Here is a 19,231-nt window from a genome sequence, read left to right on the forward strand (position 1 = left end):
CAATGTGTATCATTACACTTGCTTCAAAAGATGGTAAGCCAGCCCTGCTGTGTTTGGGGGCACCACTCACCATATGCTCAGAGGCACATATTACCAAATTCTTCCAAACTACACAGGAAGTGGATTGGACTGTGAAAGACCAACCAAAATTGTCTTTGCCTTTTGACAAATTTGTAGGGCAGTACAACATGTCAGAGAGGAGGTCAAGACTCCTGCTCCCTTGGTGCATTCACTATAGCTGCCCAATTTCCCTGCCTTTTAAAGTTTGATAGAAATATCTGTGGGCTATAGGGACCTTCTTAAACGGCAAGGTTTAAATCTATTAGTGAATTGTTATGTTTTTATAGTGTGTTTTATTCGTTTTTGTTTGAACATTGTGTAAGTTGCTTGGGGACCTTTGGGAATAATAATAATAATATTAATAACAACAACATCAACAATAATTGTTGTTATTATTAATGTTAATATTAATAATATACTTATCTCTTCCCATGGTATAAAGCTGGGCTCACCTCCTTGAATCACTGCTATTGCTGGGAAAAGTCATCCAAGGCTATCCAAGCTGTTCATGAGCAAGGTAGGATTTGAACATGAGTTTTGCCCCTCCTGAATCCTGGATTAAAGTTCTCCATGGAAAAAACCAGAAACTTGCAAAGTTCGTACTGATTGCAGAATCCCTACAGACATCCGTTTTATTGCCCATTCATCATCATTTGTGCTCATGACGCCATCAGGCCACTCATAAGCGATCCCACCAACAATACTGCAAACCTTTGGAGTTCAGACAGACATACTGCCTCATTTCCAATCAGTGCATATCTTGTAACTTGTTGCTGACATCCCATAACTTTTCATGCCACAAACATTATGGGTTTTGTTTTTGGTCCTGGTTTTGTTGCACTATAGCCCCTCTGGACCAGGGGCGTCACTACCGGGGTGCGGAGGGTGCGGCCCGCACCCGGGTGTCACCATGATGGGGGTGACACCCAGAGCTGCCCCGCCCTGTGCTGTTGCCCGGCAAGGCTGCTCCAACTTCTCCTTGGAGGCGGGCGGGTGAGACCGGGAGCAGCGTCGGTGGGGCGAGGGAGGCGCGCCAGTGTTCCCAGGCTTTCTCCAGCTGGGTGCCCCTCTGGCGCGCGCCCCCCCAGGGGTATGGACGGGGGTGGCTGGCCTCACCCCTGGGAGGGCGCGCGCCGGAGGTCCGCACCCTCCTGCACTCCCACTAGTGACGCCGCTGCTTTGGACAGCACTAATGTGGTAGCCTGGAACTACCAAAGCAGAATAAATATGATGCAAAATACACCTCCAACAAAATACAGCCTGGAGGAGTCTTATCATTCCTGACAGCAACTATTTGAAAGCTGTCACTGAACTGATAGACACGAAAGGATTTTCATCTGATTTTTATGGGTTTTTTGTTCATTAATGCAGGAAAACATGTACATGGTGACCACAATTAGGTGAGAGGGACATGTGGAAGCAGCCTTGAGGCCCCAGGAGCGGGATGTGGAGAGAATGAGTCCAGAGGAGAGAAGGAAGGCACAGAAACACACCAATGACATAATGCCTCTGTTGGTCACCATCATGACCTCCAGGGGATACGTGTCAGTGCAAGCCAACTCGATGACCAAGGGAATGTCACAGAAGTAGCTGTCCACCCAATCTGGCCCATGGAAGGACATGTTAATGAACAGGCAGCAGGAACAGCAAATCGAGAGAGAATGGATTTTCTGTCTCTGTGTGTGTATTAATTGCTCATTCTTTTTCCAAAGGAACTGCAGTAGCTGATGCCTTATCTGCTCTTAGGGAGTTGGGGGGGATACTTTGTAACTAAGGCAAGAGTTACAGAGATGCCCTCAAGGGTGCCCTTGGAGTTAACCTTGTCTCTTTTGGCTTCGCTCTACAGGTGGTTGTGGAAAGCCAGCAAGTCCCTGTGCCTCTATTTGGCTGCTGAAACAAAGCATGATGCTTTGTTTTAATATGCTGCAAACCTTCCTGTGGCTACATGGGGGTGCTATCTCTACTGTTGTGTTGGTGGTTCTTGTCATGTTTTTATAGTGTGTTTTATTTGTTTTTGTTTGAACATTGTGTAAGTAATTTGGGGACCTTTGGGGATCAAGAAACTAATAAATCTAAATAATAATAACATTAATAACAACAACAATAATTGCTGTTGTTATCATTATTATTATTAGACTTATCTCTCCTCATGGTTATAACTAGGCTCACCTCTCTGAGTGACCACCGCTGGTGGGAAAATTCAGCAAAGGCCATCCAGCTGTTCATGAGCAAGGTAGGATTTGAACATGAGTTTTGACCCTCCTGAGTCCTGGATTAAAGTGCTCCATGGAAATAGCCAGAAGGGGCAAGAGAGAGGGGATAGGAAGGAGGAGAAGGAGGGTGGGTTTGATCAGTTGCATACATGTTGAGTTCAATGGGATTTATTTTGTGCAATCATGTTTGAAACTGAAAATGGGCTTTTCATCATCGCTTTTCATCATCTTGCCCACCTTTTTATTCTACAGCAGGCACATGTAGCCTCCCACTCAAATTTAAACCAAAGCTGTCCCTGGCCACATCTACACCAGGCTTTTATTTCAGTTTGGACACTCATGGCTTCTCTCAAAGAATCCTGGGAAATTTAATTAGTGAAGGGTGCTGAGAGTTGCTAGGAGATGCCCTGTTCCCATCAGAGAGCTTCAATCAGAGCAGATGACTGTTAAACCAGTCTGGCCACTGGAGCGCTGTCAATGGAATAGGACTCTCCTCTCAACACCCTTCAAAAACTACTCTTCCAGGATTCTTTGAAAGAAGCCATGACTGTCCAAACGGAACTGTCTCTCATACTGAAGGCAATATAACTGTCATTGTTTAAAACCTCTGAATTGTTGGCCATCTTGTGCTGTGGGAAGAAGGAATTATTTTCTTCCATTTGGAATCTTGCAACATTCAGCTTCAGCAGATTAGTCTGGGTTCTAGAAATAGGAGTCAACGGGGAAAAAACCACCCTTCTCTCTATCCACATTATCCACACTGTGTATACAAAGCAACAGTAAATTAAATATCTAACAATCTGATGCTCTTTCATGATGCCTCAAGCCAACGACCTGAGGTGGCCACCTCATTCTGCCTAATGGCAGGCTGCCATGAGCAGACACCTGTCCAGAACGTCTTACCAACAGTCTTCTTATGGCGCCCTTCATCTCCTTGTTTTTCAAGGCATAGATAGTAGGGTTCAGAAAAGGGGTGATAGAGTTGTAGAAGACGGAGAGCACATTATCAATCATGAACCGGGTATATGGATGAAGGTACATAAACAAAATGGGTCCAAAGTACATGGTGACCACAATGAGGTGAGAAGTACACGTGTAGACAGCCTTGTTGGGGCCTTCAGAGGGGCCCCGGGAGCGGATTGTGGAGAGAATGAGTGCGTAGGAGAGAAGCACAGCAAGGAAACACACCAGTGACATAATGCCACTATTGGTCACCATCATGACCTCCAGGGGAGAGGTGTCAATGCAAGCCAACTGGATGACAAAGGGAAGGTCACAGAAAAAGTTGTCCACCCGATTGGGCCCACAGAAGGGTGCGTTAATGGTGAAACCCATTTGCACACTGGTGTGGAGTAGCCCACCGGCCCAGGAGGCTACCACAAGTCCTATGCAATGGCGCCGGCTCATGAGTGAGGCATAGCGGAGAGGATGGCAGATGGCCACGCACCGGTCATAGGCCATAGCTGTCAGCAAGAGCATTTCACCACCTGCAAAGAGATGGAGGAAGAAAATTTGGGCCATGCAGCCCTGGAAAGAGATGGCTTGGCGATGTGCAAGGAAATCAAAAAGATGTCTTGGAGTGGCAAAGGAGGCCAAGCACAGATCCAGTAAAGCCAGATGACCTAGCAGAAAGAGCATAGGGGAATCAGAAAGGTGGTGATCGCTGATAATTGCCGAGAGGATGAGAATGTTGCTGAATAGAGTAGCCATGTAAAGGAGGAGTAAGAAGACAAATAAGAGGACTTTGACTTCCCAGGTTTCAGAGAGACCCAGCAGGACGAACTCAGTCACTGTTGTCTGGTTGCCCCACGCCATTCACTTTTTTGCGTATCACTGAAAAAAATTGGGGAGGGAGAAAGGAGACGGCAGTGAGATACTTCCATTCTTTCATAGCCTCAGGTTAAGTCAACAAAGGATGTACCTGTGTATCAGCTGCCATTATTAGTCTTGGCTTTATCCAAGTGGTACCTACATTATCCACAGGAACATACATAGCTGTCAGACCATTTTCCATCTGCACCACGGTTGGGAATCTGTGGCCCTCCACATGTTGTTGGACTCCAACTCCCACCAGCCCCAAACAGCAAGGCTAATGGGCCAAGCATGATGGGAGGGCCACAGGATTCCTCTCCTTTATTTAGACATATTTTTCTGTCTTTTACGGAGACAGAAATCTGCCTTATATTGAATCATACAGCTGTTTGTCCTTTTAGCTCAGTATTGTCTACACTGACAGGCAGTGGCTCTTTTTCTGAAAGGAGACAACACCCAACCCTACCTGGAGATTCCAGAGATTGAGCCTGGGGCCTTTTGCAGGCAAAGGAGAGGCTTGACTGTTGAGCCATGGCCCTTCCCCATCCTACCATCTCCTCTAAAAATATTGTGGATACCACAAATAAAGTAGTATGAAACCTAAGGGCACAAACAAAACAGAAAACCTACCCCAAAGCAGCCCAATAAGGATTAGAAAAGCCTAATGGTCAGAGCGGGGAAGGAAAATAGGAGAGGGAGAATGGAATGGAGTATCCAGGAAAAAAGCATGACTGGCTGGAGCACTGAACAGGGGGCAAAATTTTGTCTCTTCTGTTGTATTCTCTTCATGTTCAAAGAAAAGACTAGATGTACCTGAGCATCACTCAAAATAGGTAACTATGACAACTCCACTTTCCCATGAGGGAAATGTGGTTCAAACCATTGTGGGATGGGTGAGGAGGAAGGGCTCCAAAGAGGAGGTGAAAAGATGGGGGGAAAGAAAAGGATCGACTCAGATTGGTATACAATTTTAAAGTAAAGTTTTTAAACAACAGAACAGATGTGGATGCTGTTCAGTAGGGATGGAGACTGACGAAGGTGTGCTCTCTGAGTATCGGTGTGCTACCATTCTGCCCAATTTGGATTTGGAACGACATTTTCCATTAATTTCCTTATTTGCTATTCTTGAAGGTTGGATTGTTTGGAGGAATTTTCTATGGCTATTTTTGGAAGCACAGATTTTAAAAATCCCTGTGTCTAAGATACTGATATTAATATCTTAGATATTAATATTTCCTTCAATTTATGAATATTTCCTTCAATCTATTGACACTTCCTTATCAAATATCAATATTAATGTCATATTTTTCCCAAGGGGGAAAAAGACAGTTCAGTAAAAGCAGAGGCGAAGATGAACTCAAATCAATAACAGCTTGTTAAGCTGATGGAATACTTTCAAACTGGCTCTGCCCAAAAGGTCCCATCCCTAATCAGAGTCTCTCAGTCCTGGGATGCTGTCTCTGTCACACCGTGGGGGCTGGGGCCCCTGCTAAATCAAATCTGCCATATGGACCAGACAGTGCAGCTTCTGCTTCCCAACCTTCTCTGCATGGTACCTTCTCCTTAGAACCTCCAATGAGTGAACCCCTTGGTTCTGTATGGCAGCTCTGAAGTTCCTAAAACAGTTGTGCTCCAGGCATCCCACAGGGTTGCACTGTATTTAAACCACAACCCTTTTCTAGGGAACATATTCACATAAGAAGAGCCCTGCTGGGTCAGGCCAAAGGACCATCTGGTCCAGCATCCTGTCCTCACAGTGCAAGCAGACAACAGAGCTATGATGGTTATGCTCTGCCTCTATGGCCAGAGGCAGCATCTTTCTGAGTATCAGTAGCCAGAAACCGTAGGAGGGGAGAGTGCTGTGGCACTCATGTCCTGCTTGAGGGCTTCCCATAATGGGCATCTGATGAGCCACTGTGAGGACAGGATGCTGTCCTAGATGAACCATTGGTCTGATCTAGAAGGGCTCTTCTTTTCTCCTTATGATCCCCACTTGTAATTTCCAGCAACTGGCATTCAGAGACCATTTGAAAAACAATGATACACCCTCATCTGGATTTTACCCACCTGTAAATCCCAAAAAGAATTTCTTGAGGTTTCCTTGAGCCACTTCTCCAGACGTTGAGCTGAGGATTGGGAGGGAGCTCCTCAGTCTAGTTCCATCTTCTGCCTGTGAGTGGTGTGGGCAAGAGACGTCTGTGGAGATGATATATCTGCTTAAAAGGCAGGATGAACAGCAAATTAAGAGAGAATGGAGTGTGTGTGTGTTTGTGTGTATGAATTGCTCATGTTTTCTCAATAGGAACTGCATTAGCTGGTGCCTTATCTGCTCTTAGGGAGTTAGTGGGTGGTGGTGGGGGGAAGACTTTGCAACTAAGGCAAGTGTTACAGATATGTTCTCAAGGGTGCCCTGTGTGTTGGTTTGACTTCTGGGTTTGTTTCCTGAGTGGTGTGGGCAAGAGACATCTGTGGAGATTATATATCTGCTTAAAGGCAGGATGAACAGCAAATCAAGAGAGAATGGAGTGTGTGTGTATGTGGATATTAATTGCTCATTCTTTTTCAAAAGGAACTGAACTAGCTGGTTCCTTATCTGCTCTTAGGGAGTTAGTGGGGGGGATAATTTGTAACTAGGCAAGTGTTACAGAGCTGTCCTCAAGGGTGCCCTTGGAGTTAACCTTGGCTCTTTTGGCTTTGCTCTACAGGTGGCTGTGTAAAGCCAACAACAAGGCCCTGTACCTCTATTTGGTCATCAATTAGCCCAGGTGTTAACTGAGAACCAACATGTCATCCTCAACAAGCACCATCCCAAGTAAAATGATTATTGCTTGCATCTCTTAATGGTTAGGATCCTCATGAGGCACATGAAGTCTCTTGGCATCCTACAGATCTGCATGAGGTCACATCGTTTCCAGCCTGCTGGGGGCAGATAGGAGTTGTAGTCCAAAACTGCCAGAGGGCACCAGTTGTGGAAGGCTGCTCTGTACCCAAGGCCAAACACACTCTGATTTTCAGATACCTAGTTAGTTTTGTTCAAGGCCCTCTCATTCCCTCCCTATGTCTGCCCGCACTCTTTGGTGGCAAACCTCTAATATCCAGGTTCTAGTGGCTGAGCATACCCACCTATTCTGCTGGCAACTCCTCCTTCCTCCAGCAAAGTTCTTGACCCAGTTCTCATTTTGTCTTAAGAAACCCCTTCCCTCAGGAATCAAAGTCAAGTATTTAATTCCCAAAGGACCTCATGGTTCAGCCTGATAGTTTGCCCAGCAGCTCCATGGGTCATTTCAGGACAGGTTGCTCCAATCTCATCTAGTTCTCCTCTTTACATTTCCTAGCACTGTCTCATCTACCTTGTGCCTCTTTTACCTGTTCCTTTTCTCTGTGTTTGTTGTTTTTCTTAAGATAGTCAGGGACCCCTGAGGGTATAGGAAGCTGTTTTCCTTTAAGGACATTCTTCTACTTTCCATTTTGGGAGGGTTGCAAAGAACCCAGGAAATGTGCTTGTGTGCCACTTTGTGCAGGGCTTCATAGTAACCTCCCCATCACAGCCCAATACTGGATGAAGCACATCCTGAATTGTGGATTTGCTTAACTGCTCCAAGAACTCTGATAAACAGCTGTGACCCTGAAATCACAGGTCACAACAAACCTACTTCATGTCCTTCTCCTCTATTGGAATAGGTGGATGATACAGGGTTTTACCCTTTTGATTCAGTCTATCTCCTCCATTTCCCTATCTTGCTGTCTTGTTTGCCCTTGGGTGACCCAAACTCCTGCCATTTGCTTTCATCTGTTCCCCACTGTGTCGAAGGTCTCCATTTCAACCCATCACATCCCTTCCATCCTTCCCTGCTTCGTATGCAGCAACAGTGAGACTCCTTGCCTCCATTTATCTCTAGCTCTAACTCAGAAGTGAGACTTAGGCAGATTTGATTAAAATATGAACTTAATGAATGTCTCCCCCCGTTTCTGATCTCAATGTGGACAAAAGTCCAGAAGAATTAATCTGAACCTTGAGACCACATAGAGCTGGAAAAGGGAGTGGGAAAGAGCATCACGCTCCCAGCTTCCTCCTTCAGCTCTATGTATTTTACAAGGGAGACAAAGCCAGCAGCCCTCACCACCCCATGACCAAGGAGACAGCGAGAGGAGGGGCTTTGTCAGTGCCAGGAGAAGACTTCAGGGGCACTCTTGTGCACCCACAAGCACCATATTGATGACCCCCCCAGTAGATAATATTCATAGAAACACCAAGAAACACAGGCCACTAAAATGCTACACAGAGATATTACTCACTGTGGTACAGTTAGGTAATTTGAGTCTCTGGACTTAAAGGCTTTACACCCCCATCCCTGGACTTAAGAGTTCTACACATACACATACCCTCTGGCCCAATAGGTGGCAATGTGTATCATTGCACTTGCTTCAAAAGATGGTCAGCCAGCCCTGCTGTGTTTGGGGGCACCACTCACCATATGTTCAGTAGCACATGTTACCAAATTCTTCCAAGCTCCACAGGAAGTGGATTGGACTGTGAAATTGTGTTTGCCTTTTGACAAATTTGTAGGGCAGTACAATATGTCAGACAGGAGGTCAAGGGTCCTGCTCCCTTGGTGGATCCACTATAGCTGCCCAATTTTCCTGCTTTTATTTTATCTATTTCTTTATTTATTATTTTATTTATATCCCACCCTTCCTCCCAGAAGGAGCCCAGGGCAGCAAACAGAAGCGTTAAAAACACTTTAAAACATCATAAAAACAGATCTTAGAATTCATTCAAACGGAATGTTAAAAACATTTAAAAAATCTTTAAAAAAGGATTAAAACATTATTTTAAAAAAAACTTATTAAGAAGCAATACTAATACAGATGCAGACTGTGATGCGGACTTTGAAGTTTGATAGACATATCTGTTGGCTATAGGGACCTTCTTAAACTGCAAGTTTTAAACCTATTAGTGAATTGTTATATTCTTATACTGTGTTTTATTTGTTTTTTCTTGAACATTGCGTAATTCACTTGGGGATCTTTGGGGATAATAATAACAACATTAATAACAACAACAATAATTGTTATTATTATTAATGTTAATATTAATATTATACTTAAAGTGCTCCATGGAAAAAAACAGAAACTTGCAAAGTTAGCACTAATTATAACCATTGCATATTCATCATCATTTGTGCTCATGACGCCATTGGGCGATCCCACCAACAATACTGCAAACCTTTGGAGTTCGGACAGACATACTGCCTCATTTCCAATCAGTGAATATCGTGTAACTTCCAGCTGACATCCCATAACTTTTCATGCCACAAATATTCAGGGTTTTGTTTTGTTTTTGGTCCCAGTTTGTTGCACTATAGCCCCTCTGGACAGCAATAATGTGGTAGCCTTGAACTACCAAAGCAGAAGAAATCCAGCAGGAATGCATTATGATTGCATCAAGAATACGCTGCAAAATTCACCTTCAATGAAATACAGCCTGGAGCAGTCTTAGCATTCCTGACAGCAGCTATTTGAAAGCTATAATTGAACCGATAGACGCAAAAGGATTTTCATCTGATTGTTATGGTGGGTTTGTTCATTAATGCAGGAATGAAAGTACATGGTGACCACAATTAGGTGAGAGGGACATGTGGAAGCAGCCTTGAGGCCCCAGGAGCAGACTGTGGAGAGAATGAGTCCAGAGGAGAGAAGGAAGGCACAGAAACACACCAATGACCGAATGCCACCGTTGGTCACCATCATGACCTCCAGGGGATACGTGTCAGTGCAAGCCAACTCAATGACCAAGGGAATGTCACAGAAGTAACTGTCCACCCGATCTAGCCCACGGAAAGACATGTTAATGAACAGGCAGCAGGAACAGCAAATCGAGAGAGAATGGATTTTCTCTCTCTGTGTGTATTAATTGCTCATTCTTTTTCCAAAGGAACTGCAGTAGGCACTCTTAGGGAGTTAGTGGTGGTGGGGATACTTTGTAACTAAGGCAAGAGTTACAGAGATGCCCTCAAGGGTGCCCTTGGAGTTAACCTTGTCTCTTTTGGCTTCGCTCTACAGGTGGTTGTGGAAAGCGAACAAGTCCCTGTGCTTCTATTTGGCTGCTGAAACAAAGCATGATGCTTTGTTTTAATATGCTGCAAACCTTCCTGTGGCTACATGGGGGTGCTATCTCTACTGTTGTGTTGGTGTTTCTTGTCATGTTTTTATAGTGTGTTTTATTTGTTTTTGTTTGAACATTGTGTAAGTCGTTTGGGGATCAAGCTACTAATAAATCTAAATAATAATACCATTAATAATAACAACAATAATTGTTGTTGTTGTTATTATTATTATTATTATTAGACTTATCTCTCCTTATGGTTATAACTAGGCTCACCTCTCTGAGTGACTACTGCTGGTGGGAAAAGTCAGCAAAGGCCCTCCAAGCTGTTCATGAGCAAGGTAGGATTTGAACATGAGTTTTGACCCTCCTGAGTCCTGGACTAAAGTGCTCCATGGAAATAGCCAGAAACTTGCAACGAATCATGATGTTTTGTTTTAATATGTTGCAACCCTTCCTGTGGCTATGTGGGGGTGCTATTGCTATTGTTTTCTTGTCATTTATTGTTATGTTTTTGTTTTAACATTGTGTAAATCTCTTGGGGACCTTTGGGGATCAACAGACTAATAATAATAATAATAATAATAATAATAATAATAATAATAATAATTAGTATCTGGACAGCAATAACATGGTAGCCTTGAACTAGCAATGCAGAATAAATCCACCATGAATTCATTATTATTCCATCAACGGTTTCAGGCCCGGTTTTGGCACCTAAACAGCCTTGGTCGCCCTGTATGATGACCTGTGTCGGGAGAGGGACAGGGGAAGTGTGACTCTGTTGATTCTCCTTGATCTCTCAGCGGCGTTTGATACCATCGACCATGGTATCCTTCTGGGGAGACTCGCGGAGTTGGGTGTCGGGGGCACTGCTTGGCAGTGGTTCCGCTCCTACTTCGCGGATCGTCACCAGAAGGTAGTGCTTGGGGAACATCACTCGACACCATGGACTCTCCATTGCGGAGTCCCTCAGGGGTCGGTTTTGTCCCCCATGCTTTTCAACATCTACATGCAGCCGCTGGGTGCAATCATCAGGAGTTTTGGAGTGCGTTGCCATCAGTACGCTGATGACACGCAGCTCTATTTCTCCTTTTCATCTTCTTCAGGTGAGTCTGTTGATGTGCTGAACCGTTGCCTGACCACGATAATGGACTGGATGAGAGCTAATAAACTGAGACTCAATCCAGACAAGACCGAGACATTGTTGGTGAATGCCTTCCCTGCTCAGATGGTGGATGTTAACCCTGTTCTGGATGGGGTTACACTCCCCCTGAAGGAACAGGTACGTAGTTTGGGGGTTCTTCTCGACTCTTCCCTGTCTCTCGAGGCCCAAGTGGCCTCGGTGGCACGGAATGCGTTTTACCATCTTCGTCTGGTAGCCCAACTACGCCCCTATCTGGACAGGGACGACCTCGCCTCCGTTGTTCACGCTCTGGTAACTTCAAGATTGGATTACTGTAATGCGCTCTACGTAGGGCTGCCCCTGAAGACAATTCGGAAGCTTCAGCTGGTGCAGAACGCAGCTGCCAGACTACTGACGAGGACCAGTCGGTCTTCGCATATAACACCTGTCTTGGCGTGCCTGCACTGGCTTCCTATTTGCTTCCGGGCGAGATTCAAGGTGCTGGTTCTTACCTATAAAGCCTTACACGGCGTGGGACCTCAATACCTTGTGGAACGCCTCTCTCGATACGAACCTACCCATTCACTTCGTTCTGAATCTAAGGACCTCCTCCGGATACCAACCCATCGGGAAGCCCGGAGGGTGGTTACTAGATCTAGGGCCTTTTCTGTGGTGGCCCCTGAGGTGTGGAACAGCCTCCCCGAAGAGGTACGCCTGGCGCCTACACTTTTATCTTTTCGGCGCCAGGTAAAGACCTTTTTATGCTCCCAGGCATTTTAATTTTCTTAACCATTTTAATCTTTTAATCCGTATTTTTAATTTTTGTCGTATTCTGTTTTTGTAGTGTTTTTTGTTGTTTGTTTGTATATGTTTTTATGATTTTTATTATGATACATTGTATTTTATCTTGTTTGTTCACCGCCCTGAGAGCTATTTCGCTAAGGGCGGTATATAAATTGAAATAATAATAATAATAATAATCAAGAATTTGTTGGAGAATACACCTTCAATAAAATACCAGCCTGAAGGGGTCCTAGCATTCCTGGCAGTGACTATTTTAAATCAGTCACTGAGCCCATAGCTGTTATTGGATTTTCATGTGATTTTTTTTCATGTTTGTTAATGCAAGGAGAAAGAGAAAGCTTTGGACTTGATGAGGAAGTATATTTTTTATTTATTTTATTTCCTTAGAAAGATTTTTACACTGCTTATTCAACAAAGAATAATTTGGTTTACACTGAATGCTATAAAATATTCATTAAATAGCAATAAAACCAGACTTTATTTTATTATTCATTTATTATTGCATTTACACTGGACTTGACACCACCCAGTACTAGTGGGTTCAAATTCTATTCTGGAAAGAGCTTTTGAACCAACCCTTCAGGCAGCGAGGGGCTGTCTCTAGACCACACTGTGCTTTATTTGTACAGTCCTTGAGGCCATTCCAGACTGGTTTGTTTCTGACTGTGCTTCACCCCTTCTCAATTTTTTAAACTATTATCTGGGGAATTGGACATAGGAACACAGGAAGTTGCCATATGCCGAGTCTGACCATTGGGTTAGCGAGTTCCATATTGTCTGCACTCACTGGCTGTAGCTCCCCAGGATTTCGGGCAGGATATACCGGGCAGGAATTAATAATAGAATCCTAAAATGATAGAATAGTTGGAAGGGGCCTGTAGGCCACCGAGTCCAAACCCCTGCTCAATTCAGGAATCCAAGGTAAAGCATACCCAACAGGTGGCTGTCCAGCTCCTTCTTGAATGCTTTAACTCAATGCCTCCTTCAACAGAAGAAGAGTCCTGCTGGCTCAGGCCATTGGCCCATCTAGTCCAGCATCCTGTTCTCATGGTGGCCAACCAGATGTGTATGGGTAATCTGCAAGCAGGACACGAGCTCCACTGCACTCTCTTATTCATGTTCCCCAGGAACTGGTATTCAGAGACATAGTGTCTCTGATACTGAAGGCAATATAGCTGTCATGAGTCTTAGGCATGGATAGTTTTATCCTCCATGATTTTGCATAATATGTTTAATACCTCTGAGTTGGTGGCCATCTTGTGCTGTAGGAAGAAGGACTTCCTTTCTTCCATGTGAAATTTTGCAACATTTAGCTTCATCAGATTAGTTGGGGTTCTAGAATGAGGAGTGAAGGGGGGGGAAAACCACCCTTCTCTCTATCCACATTCTCCACACTGTGTATATACACAAAAGCAACAGTAAATTAAATATCTAACCATCTGATGCTCTTTCATGATATCTCAAGCCAACTACCTGTGGTGGCCGCCTCACTCTGCCTAATGGCAGGGCGTCCATGAGCAGACACCTGTCCAGAACGTCTTACCAACAGTCTTCTCACAGCAGTCTTCATCTCCTTGTTCTTCAAGGCATAGACAGTAGGGTTCAGAAAGGGGGTGATAGTGTTGCAGAAGATGGAGAGCACTTTATCAATCATGAACCGGGTATATGGATGAAGGTACATAAACAAAATGGGTCCAAAGTACATGGTGACCACAATGAGGTGAGAGGTACACGTGTAGGCAGCCTTGCTGGGGACTTCAGAGGGTCCTCGGGAGCGGATTGTGGAGAGAATGAGTGCGTAGGAGAGAAGCACGGCAAGGAAACCCACCAGTGACATAATGCCAGTATTGGTCACCATCATGACCTCTAGGGTAGAAGTGTCAATGCAAGCCAACTTGATGACAAAGGGAATGTCACAGAAAATGTTGTCCACCTGATTGGGCCCACAGAAAGGAGCATTAATTGTAAAACTGAGTTGCACACTGGTGTGAAGGAGCCCACCAGCCCAGGAGGCTAGCACAAGCCCAATACAATGCCGCCGGCTCATGAGTGAAGCATAGCGGAGAGGATGACAGATGGCCACGTACCGGTCATAGGCCATAGCTGTCAGCAAGAGCATCTCACCACCTGCAAAGAGATGGAGGAAGAAAATTTGGGCCATGCAGCCATGGAAAGAGATGGCTTGGCGTTGGGCAACAAAATCAAAGAGATACCTTGGGGTGGCAAAGGAGGCCAAGCACAGATCCAGTAAAGCCAAATGAGCTAGCAGAAAGAGCATGGGGGAATCAGAAAGGCTGTGATCGCTGATAATTGCTGAGAGGATGAGAATGTTGCTGAAGAGAGTAGCCGTGTAAAGGAGGAGTAAGAAGACAAATAAGAGGACTTTGACTTCCCAGGTTTCAGAGAGACCCAGCAGGACAAACTCGGTCACCATTGTCTGGTTGCCCCACGCCATCCACTTTTTGCATATCACTGAAAAAAATTGGGGAGGGAGAAAGGAGACGGCAGTGAGATACTTCCATTCTTTCATAGCCTCAGGTTAAGTCAACAAAGGATGTACCTGTGTATCAGCTGCCATTATTAGTCTTGGCTTTATCCAAGTGGTACCTACATTATCCTCAGGAACATACATAGCTGTCAGACCATTTTCCATCTGCACCACGGTTGGGAATCTGTGGCCCTCCACATGTTGTTGGACTCCAACACCCATCAGCCCCAAACAGCAAGGCTAATGGGCCAAGCATGATGGGAGGGCCACAGGATCCCTCTCCTTTATTTAGACATATTTTTCTGTCTTTTATGGAGACAGGAAGCTGCCCCATATTGAGTCAACCAGTCATTGGTCCATTTAGCTCAGTATTGTCTACACTGACTGGCAGTGGCTCTTCACAGTTTTATGAAAGGAGACAACACCCAACCCTACCTGGAGATTCCAGAGATTGAGCCTGGGGCCTTTTGCAGGCAAAGGAGAGGCTCGACTGTTGATCCATGGCCCTTCCCCATCCTACCATCTCCTCTAAAAATATTGTGGATACCAGAAAAAAAGTAGTAAGAAACCTAAGAGCACAAACAAAAGAAAACACCTACCTCAATGCAGCCCAATAAGGACTAGAAAAGCCTAATGGTCAGAGCGGGGAAGGAAAATAGGAGAGGGAGAATGGAATGGAGTATCCAGGAAAAAAGCATGACTGGCTGGAGCACTGAACAGGGGGCAACATTTTTGTCTTTTCTGTTTTATTCCGTTCATGTTCACAGAAACGAGTAGATGTATCTGAGCATCACTCAAAATAGGTAACTATGACAACTCCACTTTCCCATGAGGGAAATGTGGTTCAAACAATTGTGGGATGGGTGAGGAGGAAGGAGACCAGGGCTCCAAAATGGCCTCTGGGGTCTCCAGCCCTACATTGCCAGGGAGAAAATTGGAAGGGGGTGAAATCCTAGAATAGGGGAAAGGAAAGAATAATAAGAACAAGGTCTTGTTGATGGTAGAGGAGAAATGATGGGGGGAAGGAAAAGTAACGACTTGGATGGGTATACAATCTTAAACTAAAGTCTTTAAACAACACAACAGACGTGGATGCTGTTCGGTAGGGATGGACACTGACAAAGGTGTGCTCTCTGAGTAGGGGTGTGCTAGAATTCTGTCCAATATGGATTTGGAACGACATTTTCCATTAATTTCCTTATTCGCTATCCTTGTGGATTGGATATTTATGTAGTGATTTTCCATGGCTATTCTTGGAAGCACAGTTTTTTTTACAAAACCCTATTTCTAAAATATTATTATTCATATTTTTATAAATATTTCCTTTGATATATCAATATTTCCTTCCATTTATCATCACTTCCTTTCAGAATATCAATATGAAAATAATTTTTCTCCCAACGGGGAAAAATCAGTTTGGTAAAAGCAGTGGCAAAGAATGAACTCTAATTGATAACAGCGTGTTAAGTCTATGGAATGCTTACAAACTGGTGCTGGAAAACAGATCCCATCCCACACACCCTGGGGGATGGGGTCCCTGCTAATTCAAATCTGCCGTATGGACCAGACAGTGCAGCTTCTGCTTCCCAACCTTCTCTGCATGGTACCTTCTCCTTAGAACCTCCAATGAGTGAACCCCTCAGTCTTCTATGGCAGCTCTGAAGTTCCTAAAACAGTTGTGCTCCAGGCATCCCACAGGGTTGCACTGTATTTTAAACCACAACCCTTTTCTTAGGAACATATTCACATAAGAAGAGACCTCCTGGATCAGGCCAAAGGACCATCTGGTCCAGCATTCTGTCCTCACTGTGCAAGCAGACAATAGAGCTATGATGGTTATGCTCTGCCTCCATGGCCAGAGGCAGCATCTTTCTGAGTGTCAGTAGCCAGAAACCGTAGGAGGGGAGAGTGCTGTGGCGCTCATGTCCTGCTTGAGGGCTTCCCATAATGGGTATCTGATGAGCCACTGTGAGGACAGGATGCTGTCCTAGATGAACCATTGGTCTGATCTAGCAGGGCTCTTCTTCTGTCGTTATGATCCCCACTTGTAATTCCCAGCAACTGTCATTCAGAGACCATTTGAAAAACAATAATACATCCTCATCTGGATTTTACCCACCTGTAAATCCAAAAAACAATTTCTTGAGGTTTTCTTGAGCCACTTCTCCAGACGTTGAGTTTGGATTGGGACGGAGGTGCTCAGTCCATTTTCATCTTCTGCCTGTGAGTGATGTGGGAAAGAGACATTTGTGGAGATGATATACCTGCTTAAAAGGCAGGATGAACAGCAAATCAAGACAGAATGGAGTGTGTGTGTGTGTATTAATTGTTCATTCATTTTCAAAAGAAACTGCATTAGCTGGTGCCTTGTCTGCTCTTAGGGAGTTAGTGGCGGAGGGGGGGAAATCATTTGTGACTTGGCAAGTGTTACAGAGCTGTCCTCAAGGGTGTCCTTGGAATTAACCTTGTCTCTTTTCCCTTTGTTCTACTGTTTGCTGTGGAAAGCCAACAAGGCCCTGCGCCTCTATTTCGCCATCAATTCACTCAGGTTAGAACTGAGAACCAACATGTCATCCCCAACAAGCACCAGCCCAACTAAAATGATTATTGCTTGCATCTCTTAATGGTTAAGATCCTCATGAGGCACATGAAGTCTCTTGGTATCCTACAGTTCTGCATGAGGTGACATCTTCTGCAGCCTGGTGGGGGCAGATAGGAATTGTAGTCCAAAACTGCGAGAGGGCACCAGTTGTGAAAGGCTGCACAGTACTCAAGTCCAAGCACACTCTGAACAGATACCTAGTTAGTTTTGTTCAAGGGCCTCTCATTCCCTCCCTAAGTCTGCCTCCACTCTTTGGTGGCAAAGCTCAAGTATCCAGCTTCTAGTGGTTGAGCATACCCACCTATTCTGTTGGCAACTCCTCCTTCCTCCAGCAAAGTTCTTGACACAGTTCTCAATTTATCTTAAGTAACCCCTTCCCTCAGGAATCAAAGTCTTTTGAGTATTTAATTCCCAAAGGACCTCATGGTTCAGCCTGATAGTTTGCCCAGCAGCTCCATGGGACACTTCAGGACTGGTTGCTCTAATCTCTAATCTTCAGGACTGGTTGCTCTAATCTGAACTAATCTCAGCTAGTTCACCTCCTTGCATCTTCTGCCATTGTCTCATCTACCTCGTGCCTCCTTTACCCTTTCCTTTTCTCTGTGTTTGTTGTTTTTCTTCAGGATATTTAGGGACCCCTCAGGGAACAGGAAATGTTTGTTTTCCTTTAAGGACATTTTTCTTCTTTCCATTTTGGGAGGGTTCTAAGGAACCCAGGAAATGTGCTTGTGTGCCACATTTTGCTTGGCTTCACATCAACCTCCCCATCACAGCCAAAGACTGGATGGAGCACATCCTGAATTGTGGATTTGCTTAACTGCTCCAAGAACTCTGATAAACAATTGTGACCCTGAACTCTCTGGTCACTGTCGTTCTCAAGAAACCTACTTCATGTCCTCCTCTGTTTGAAACAGGAGGATAATACAGGGTTTTATCCTTCCAGTTCTGTCTATCTCCTCCATTTCCCTGATCTCGCTGTCTTGTTTGTCCTTGGGTGAGCCGAACTCCTGCCATTTACCTTAACTGTTCCCCATTGTGTCGAAGGTCTCCATTTCAACCCATCACATCCCTTCCATCCTTCCCTGCTTCATATGCAGCAACAATGAGATTCCTTACCTCCATTTATCTCTTGCTGTAGCTCAGAAGTGAGATTAAAATGTCAAAATAAATTTCTCTCCCTGTCTCTAATCTCAATATGGATAAAAGTCCATAAGAATTAATCTCAACCTTGAGAGCATATAGAGCTGAGAAAAGGGAGTGGGAAAGAATATCACTGTCCCAACTACCTCCTTCAGCTCTATGTATTTTTCAAGCGAAAAAAGCCAACCACCTTCACCACCCCATGGCCAAGGAGACAGCGAGAGGCGGGACTGTGTCAGTGCTAGGGGAGAACTTCAGGGGCACTCTTGTGCACCCACAAGCACCATATTAATGTCGCCTGCAGTAGATAATATTCATAGAAAGACCAAGAAACACAGGCCACTAAAAATGTCACACAGAGATATTACTCACTGTGATACAGTTAGGTAATTTGAGTTTCTGGACTTAATGGCTTTACACCCCTATCCCTGGACTTAAGAGTTCTACATACACACCATCTGGCCCAATAGGTGGCAACGTGTATCATTGCACTTGCTTCAAAAGATGGTCAGCCAGTCCTGCTGTGTTTAGGGGCACCACTCCCCATATGCTCAGAGGCACATGTTACCAAATTCTTCCAAGCTATGGCGTGAAGGGCCAGCTAATCATCATCCCACAGTGAGTGGCTCAGGGGTTACGTAACCTGCCACCTGAGCAGCCGTGGGCAAGCTGCATAGTCCCAAGGAGCCCAGTTGCCCCCCAGCTGGCAGTTTTGGACAAGGAAGGGGCTGGCTTGTGCAGCTGTGGCAAGCTGAGTGGGCCCCAGTCAGCTGGGGAGGACTAGGCTAAGAGGGAGGCAATGGTAAACCCCCTGTGAATACTGCTTACCATGAAATTCCTATTCATTTGTTGTTATGTGCCTTCAAGTCGACTATGACTT

General features: G+C 44.9%; 2 protein-coding genes across 2 annotated transcripts; both read right to left on the bottom strand.

Moving 5' to 3' along the window:
* Positions 1 to 3,065: 3,065 nt before the first annotated feature.
* On the bottom strand, positions 3,066 to 4,088 carry LOC133367359 (olfactory receptor 4K3-like). Its single transcript, XM_061591458.1, has one exon. It carries the CDS (start codon positions 4,086 to 4,088, stop codon positions 3,066 to 3,068), a length of 1,023 nt encoding a protein of 340 aa, XP_061447442.1.
* Positions 4,089 to 13,571: 9,483 nt separating this feature from the next.
* LOC133367360 (olfactory receptor 4K3-like) lies at positions 13,572 to 14,576 on the bottom strand. The gene has a single exon (XM_061591459.1). The coding sequence runs from the start codon at positions 14,574 to 14,576 to the stop codon at positions 13,572 to 13,574; it is 1,005 nt and encodes a 334-aa protein (XP_061447443.1).
* Positions 14,577 to 19,231: the final 4,655 nt, after the last annotated feature.

The sequence above is a fragment of the Rhineura floridana genome, chromosome 11 (genome assembly GCF_030035675.1).
Source record: "Rhineura floridana isolate rRhiFlo1 chromosome 11, rRhiFlo1.hap2, whole genome shotgun sequence".
In the NCBI taxonomy this organism is placed as follows: Eukaryota; Metazoa; Chordata; class Lepidosauria; order Squamata; family Rhineuridae; genus Rhineura; species Rhineura floridana.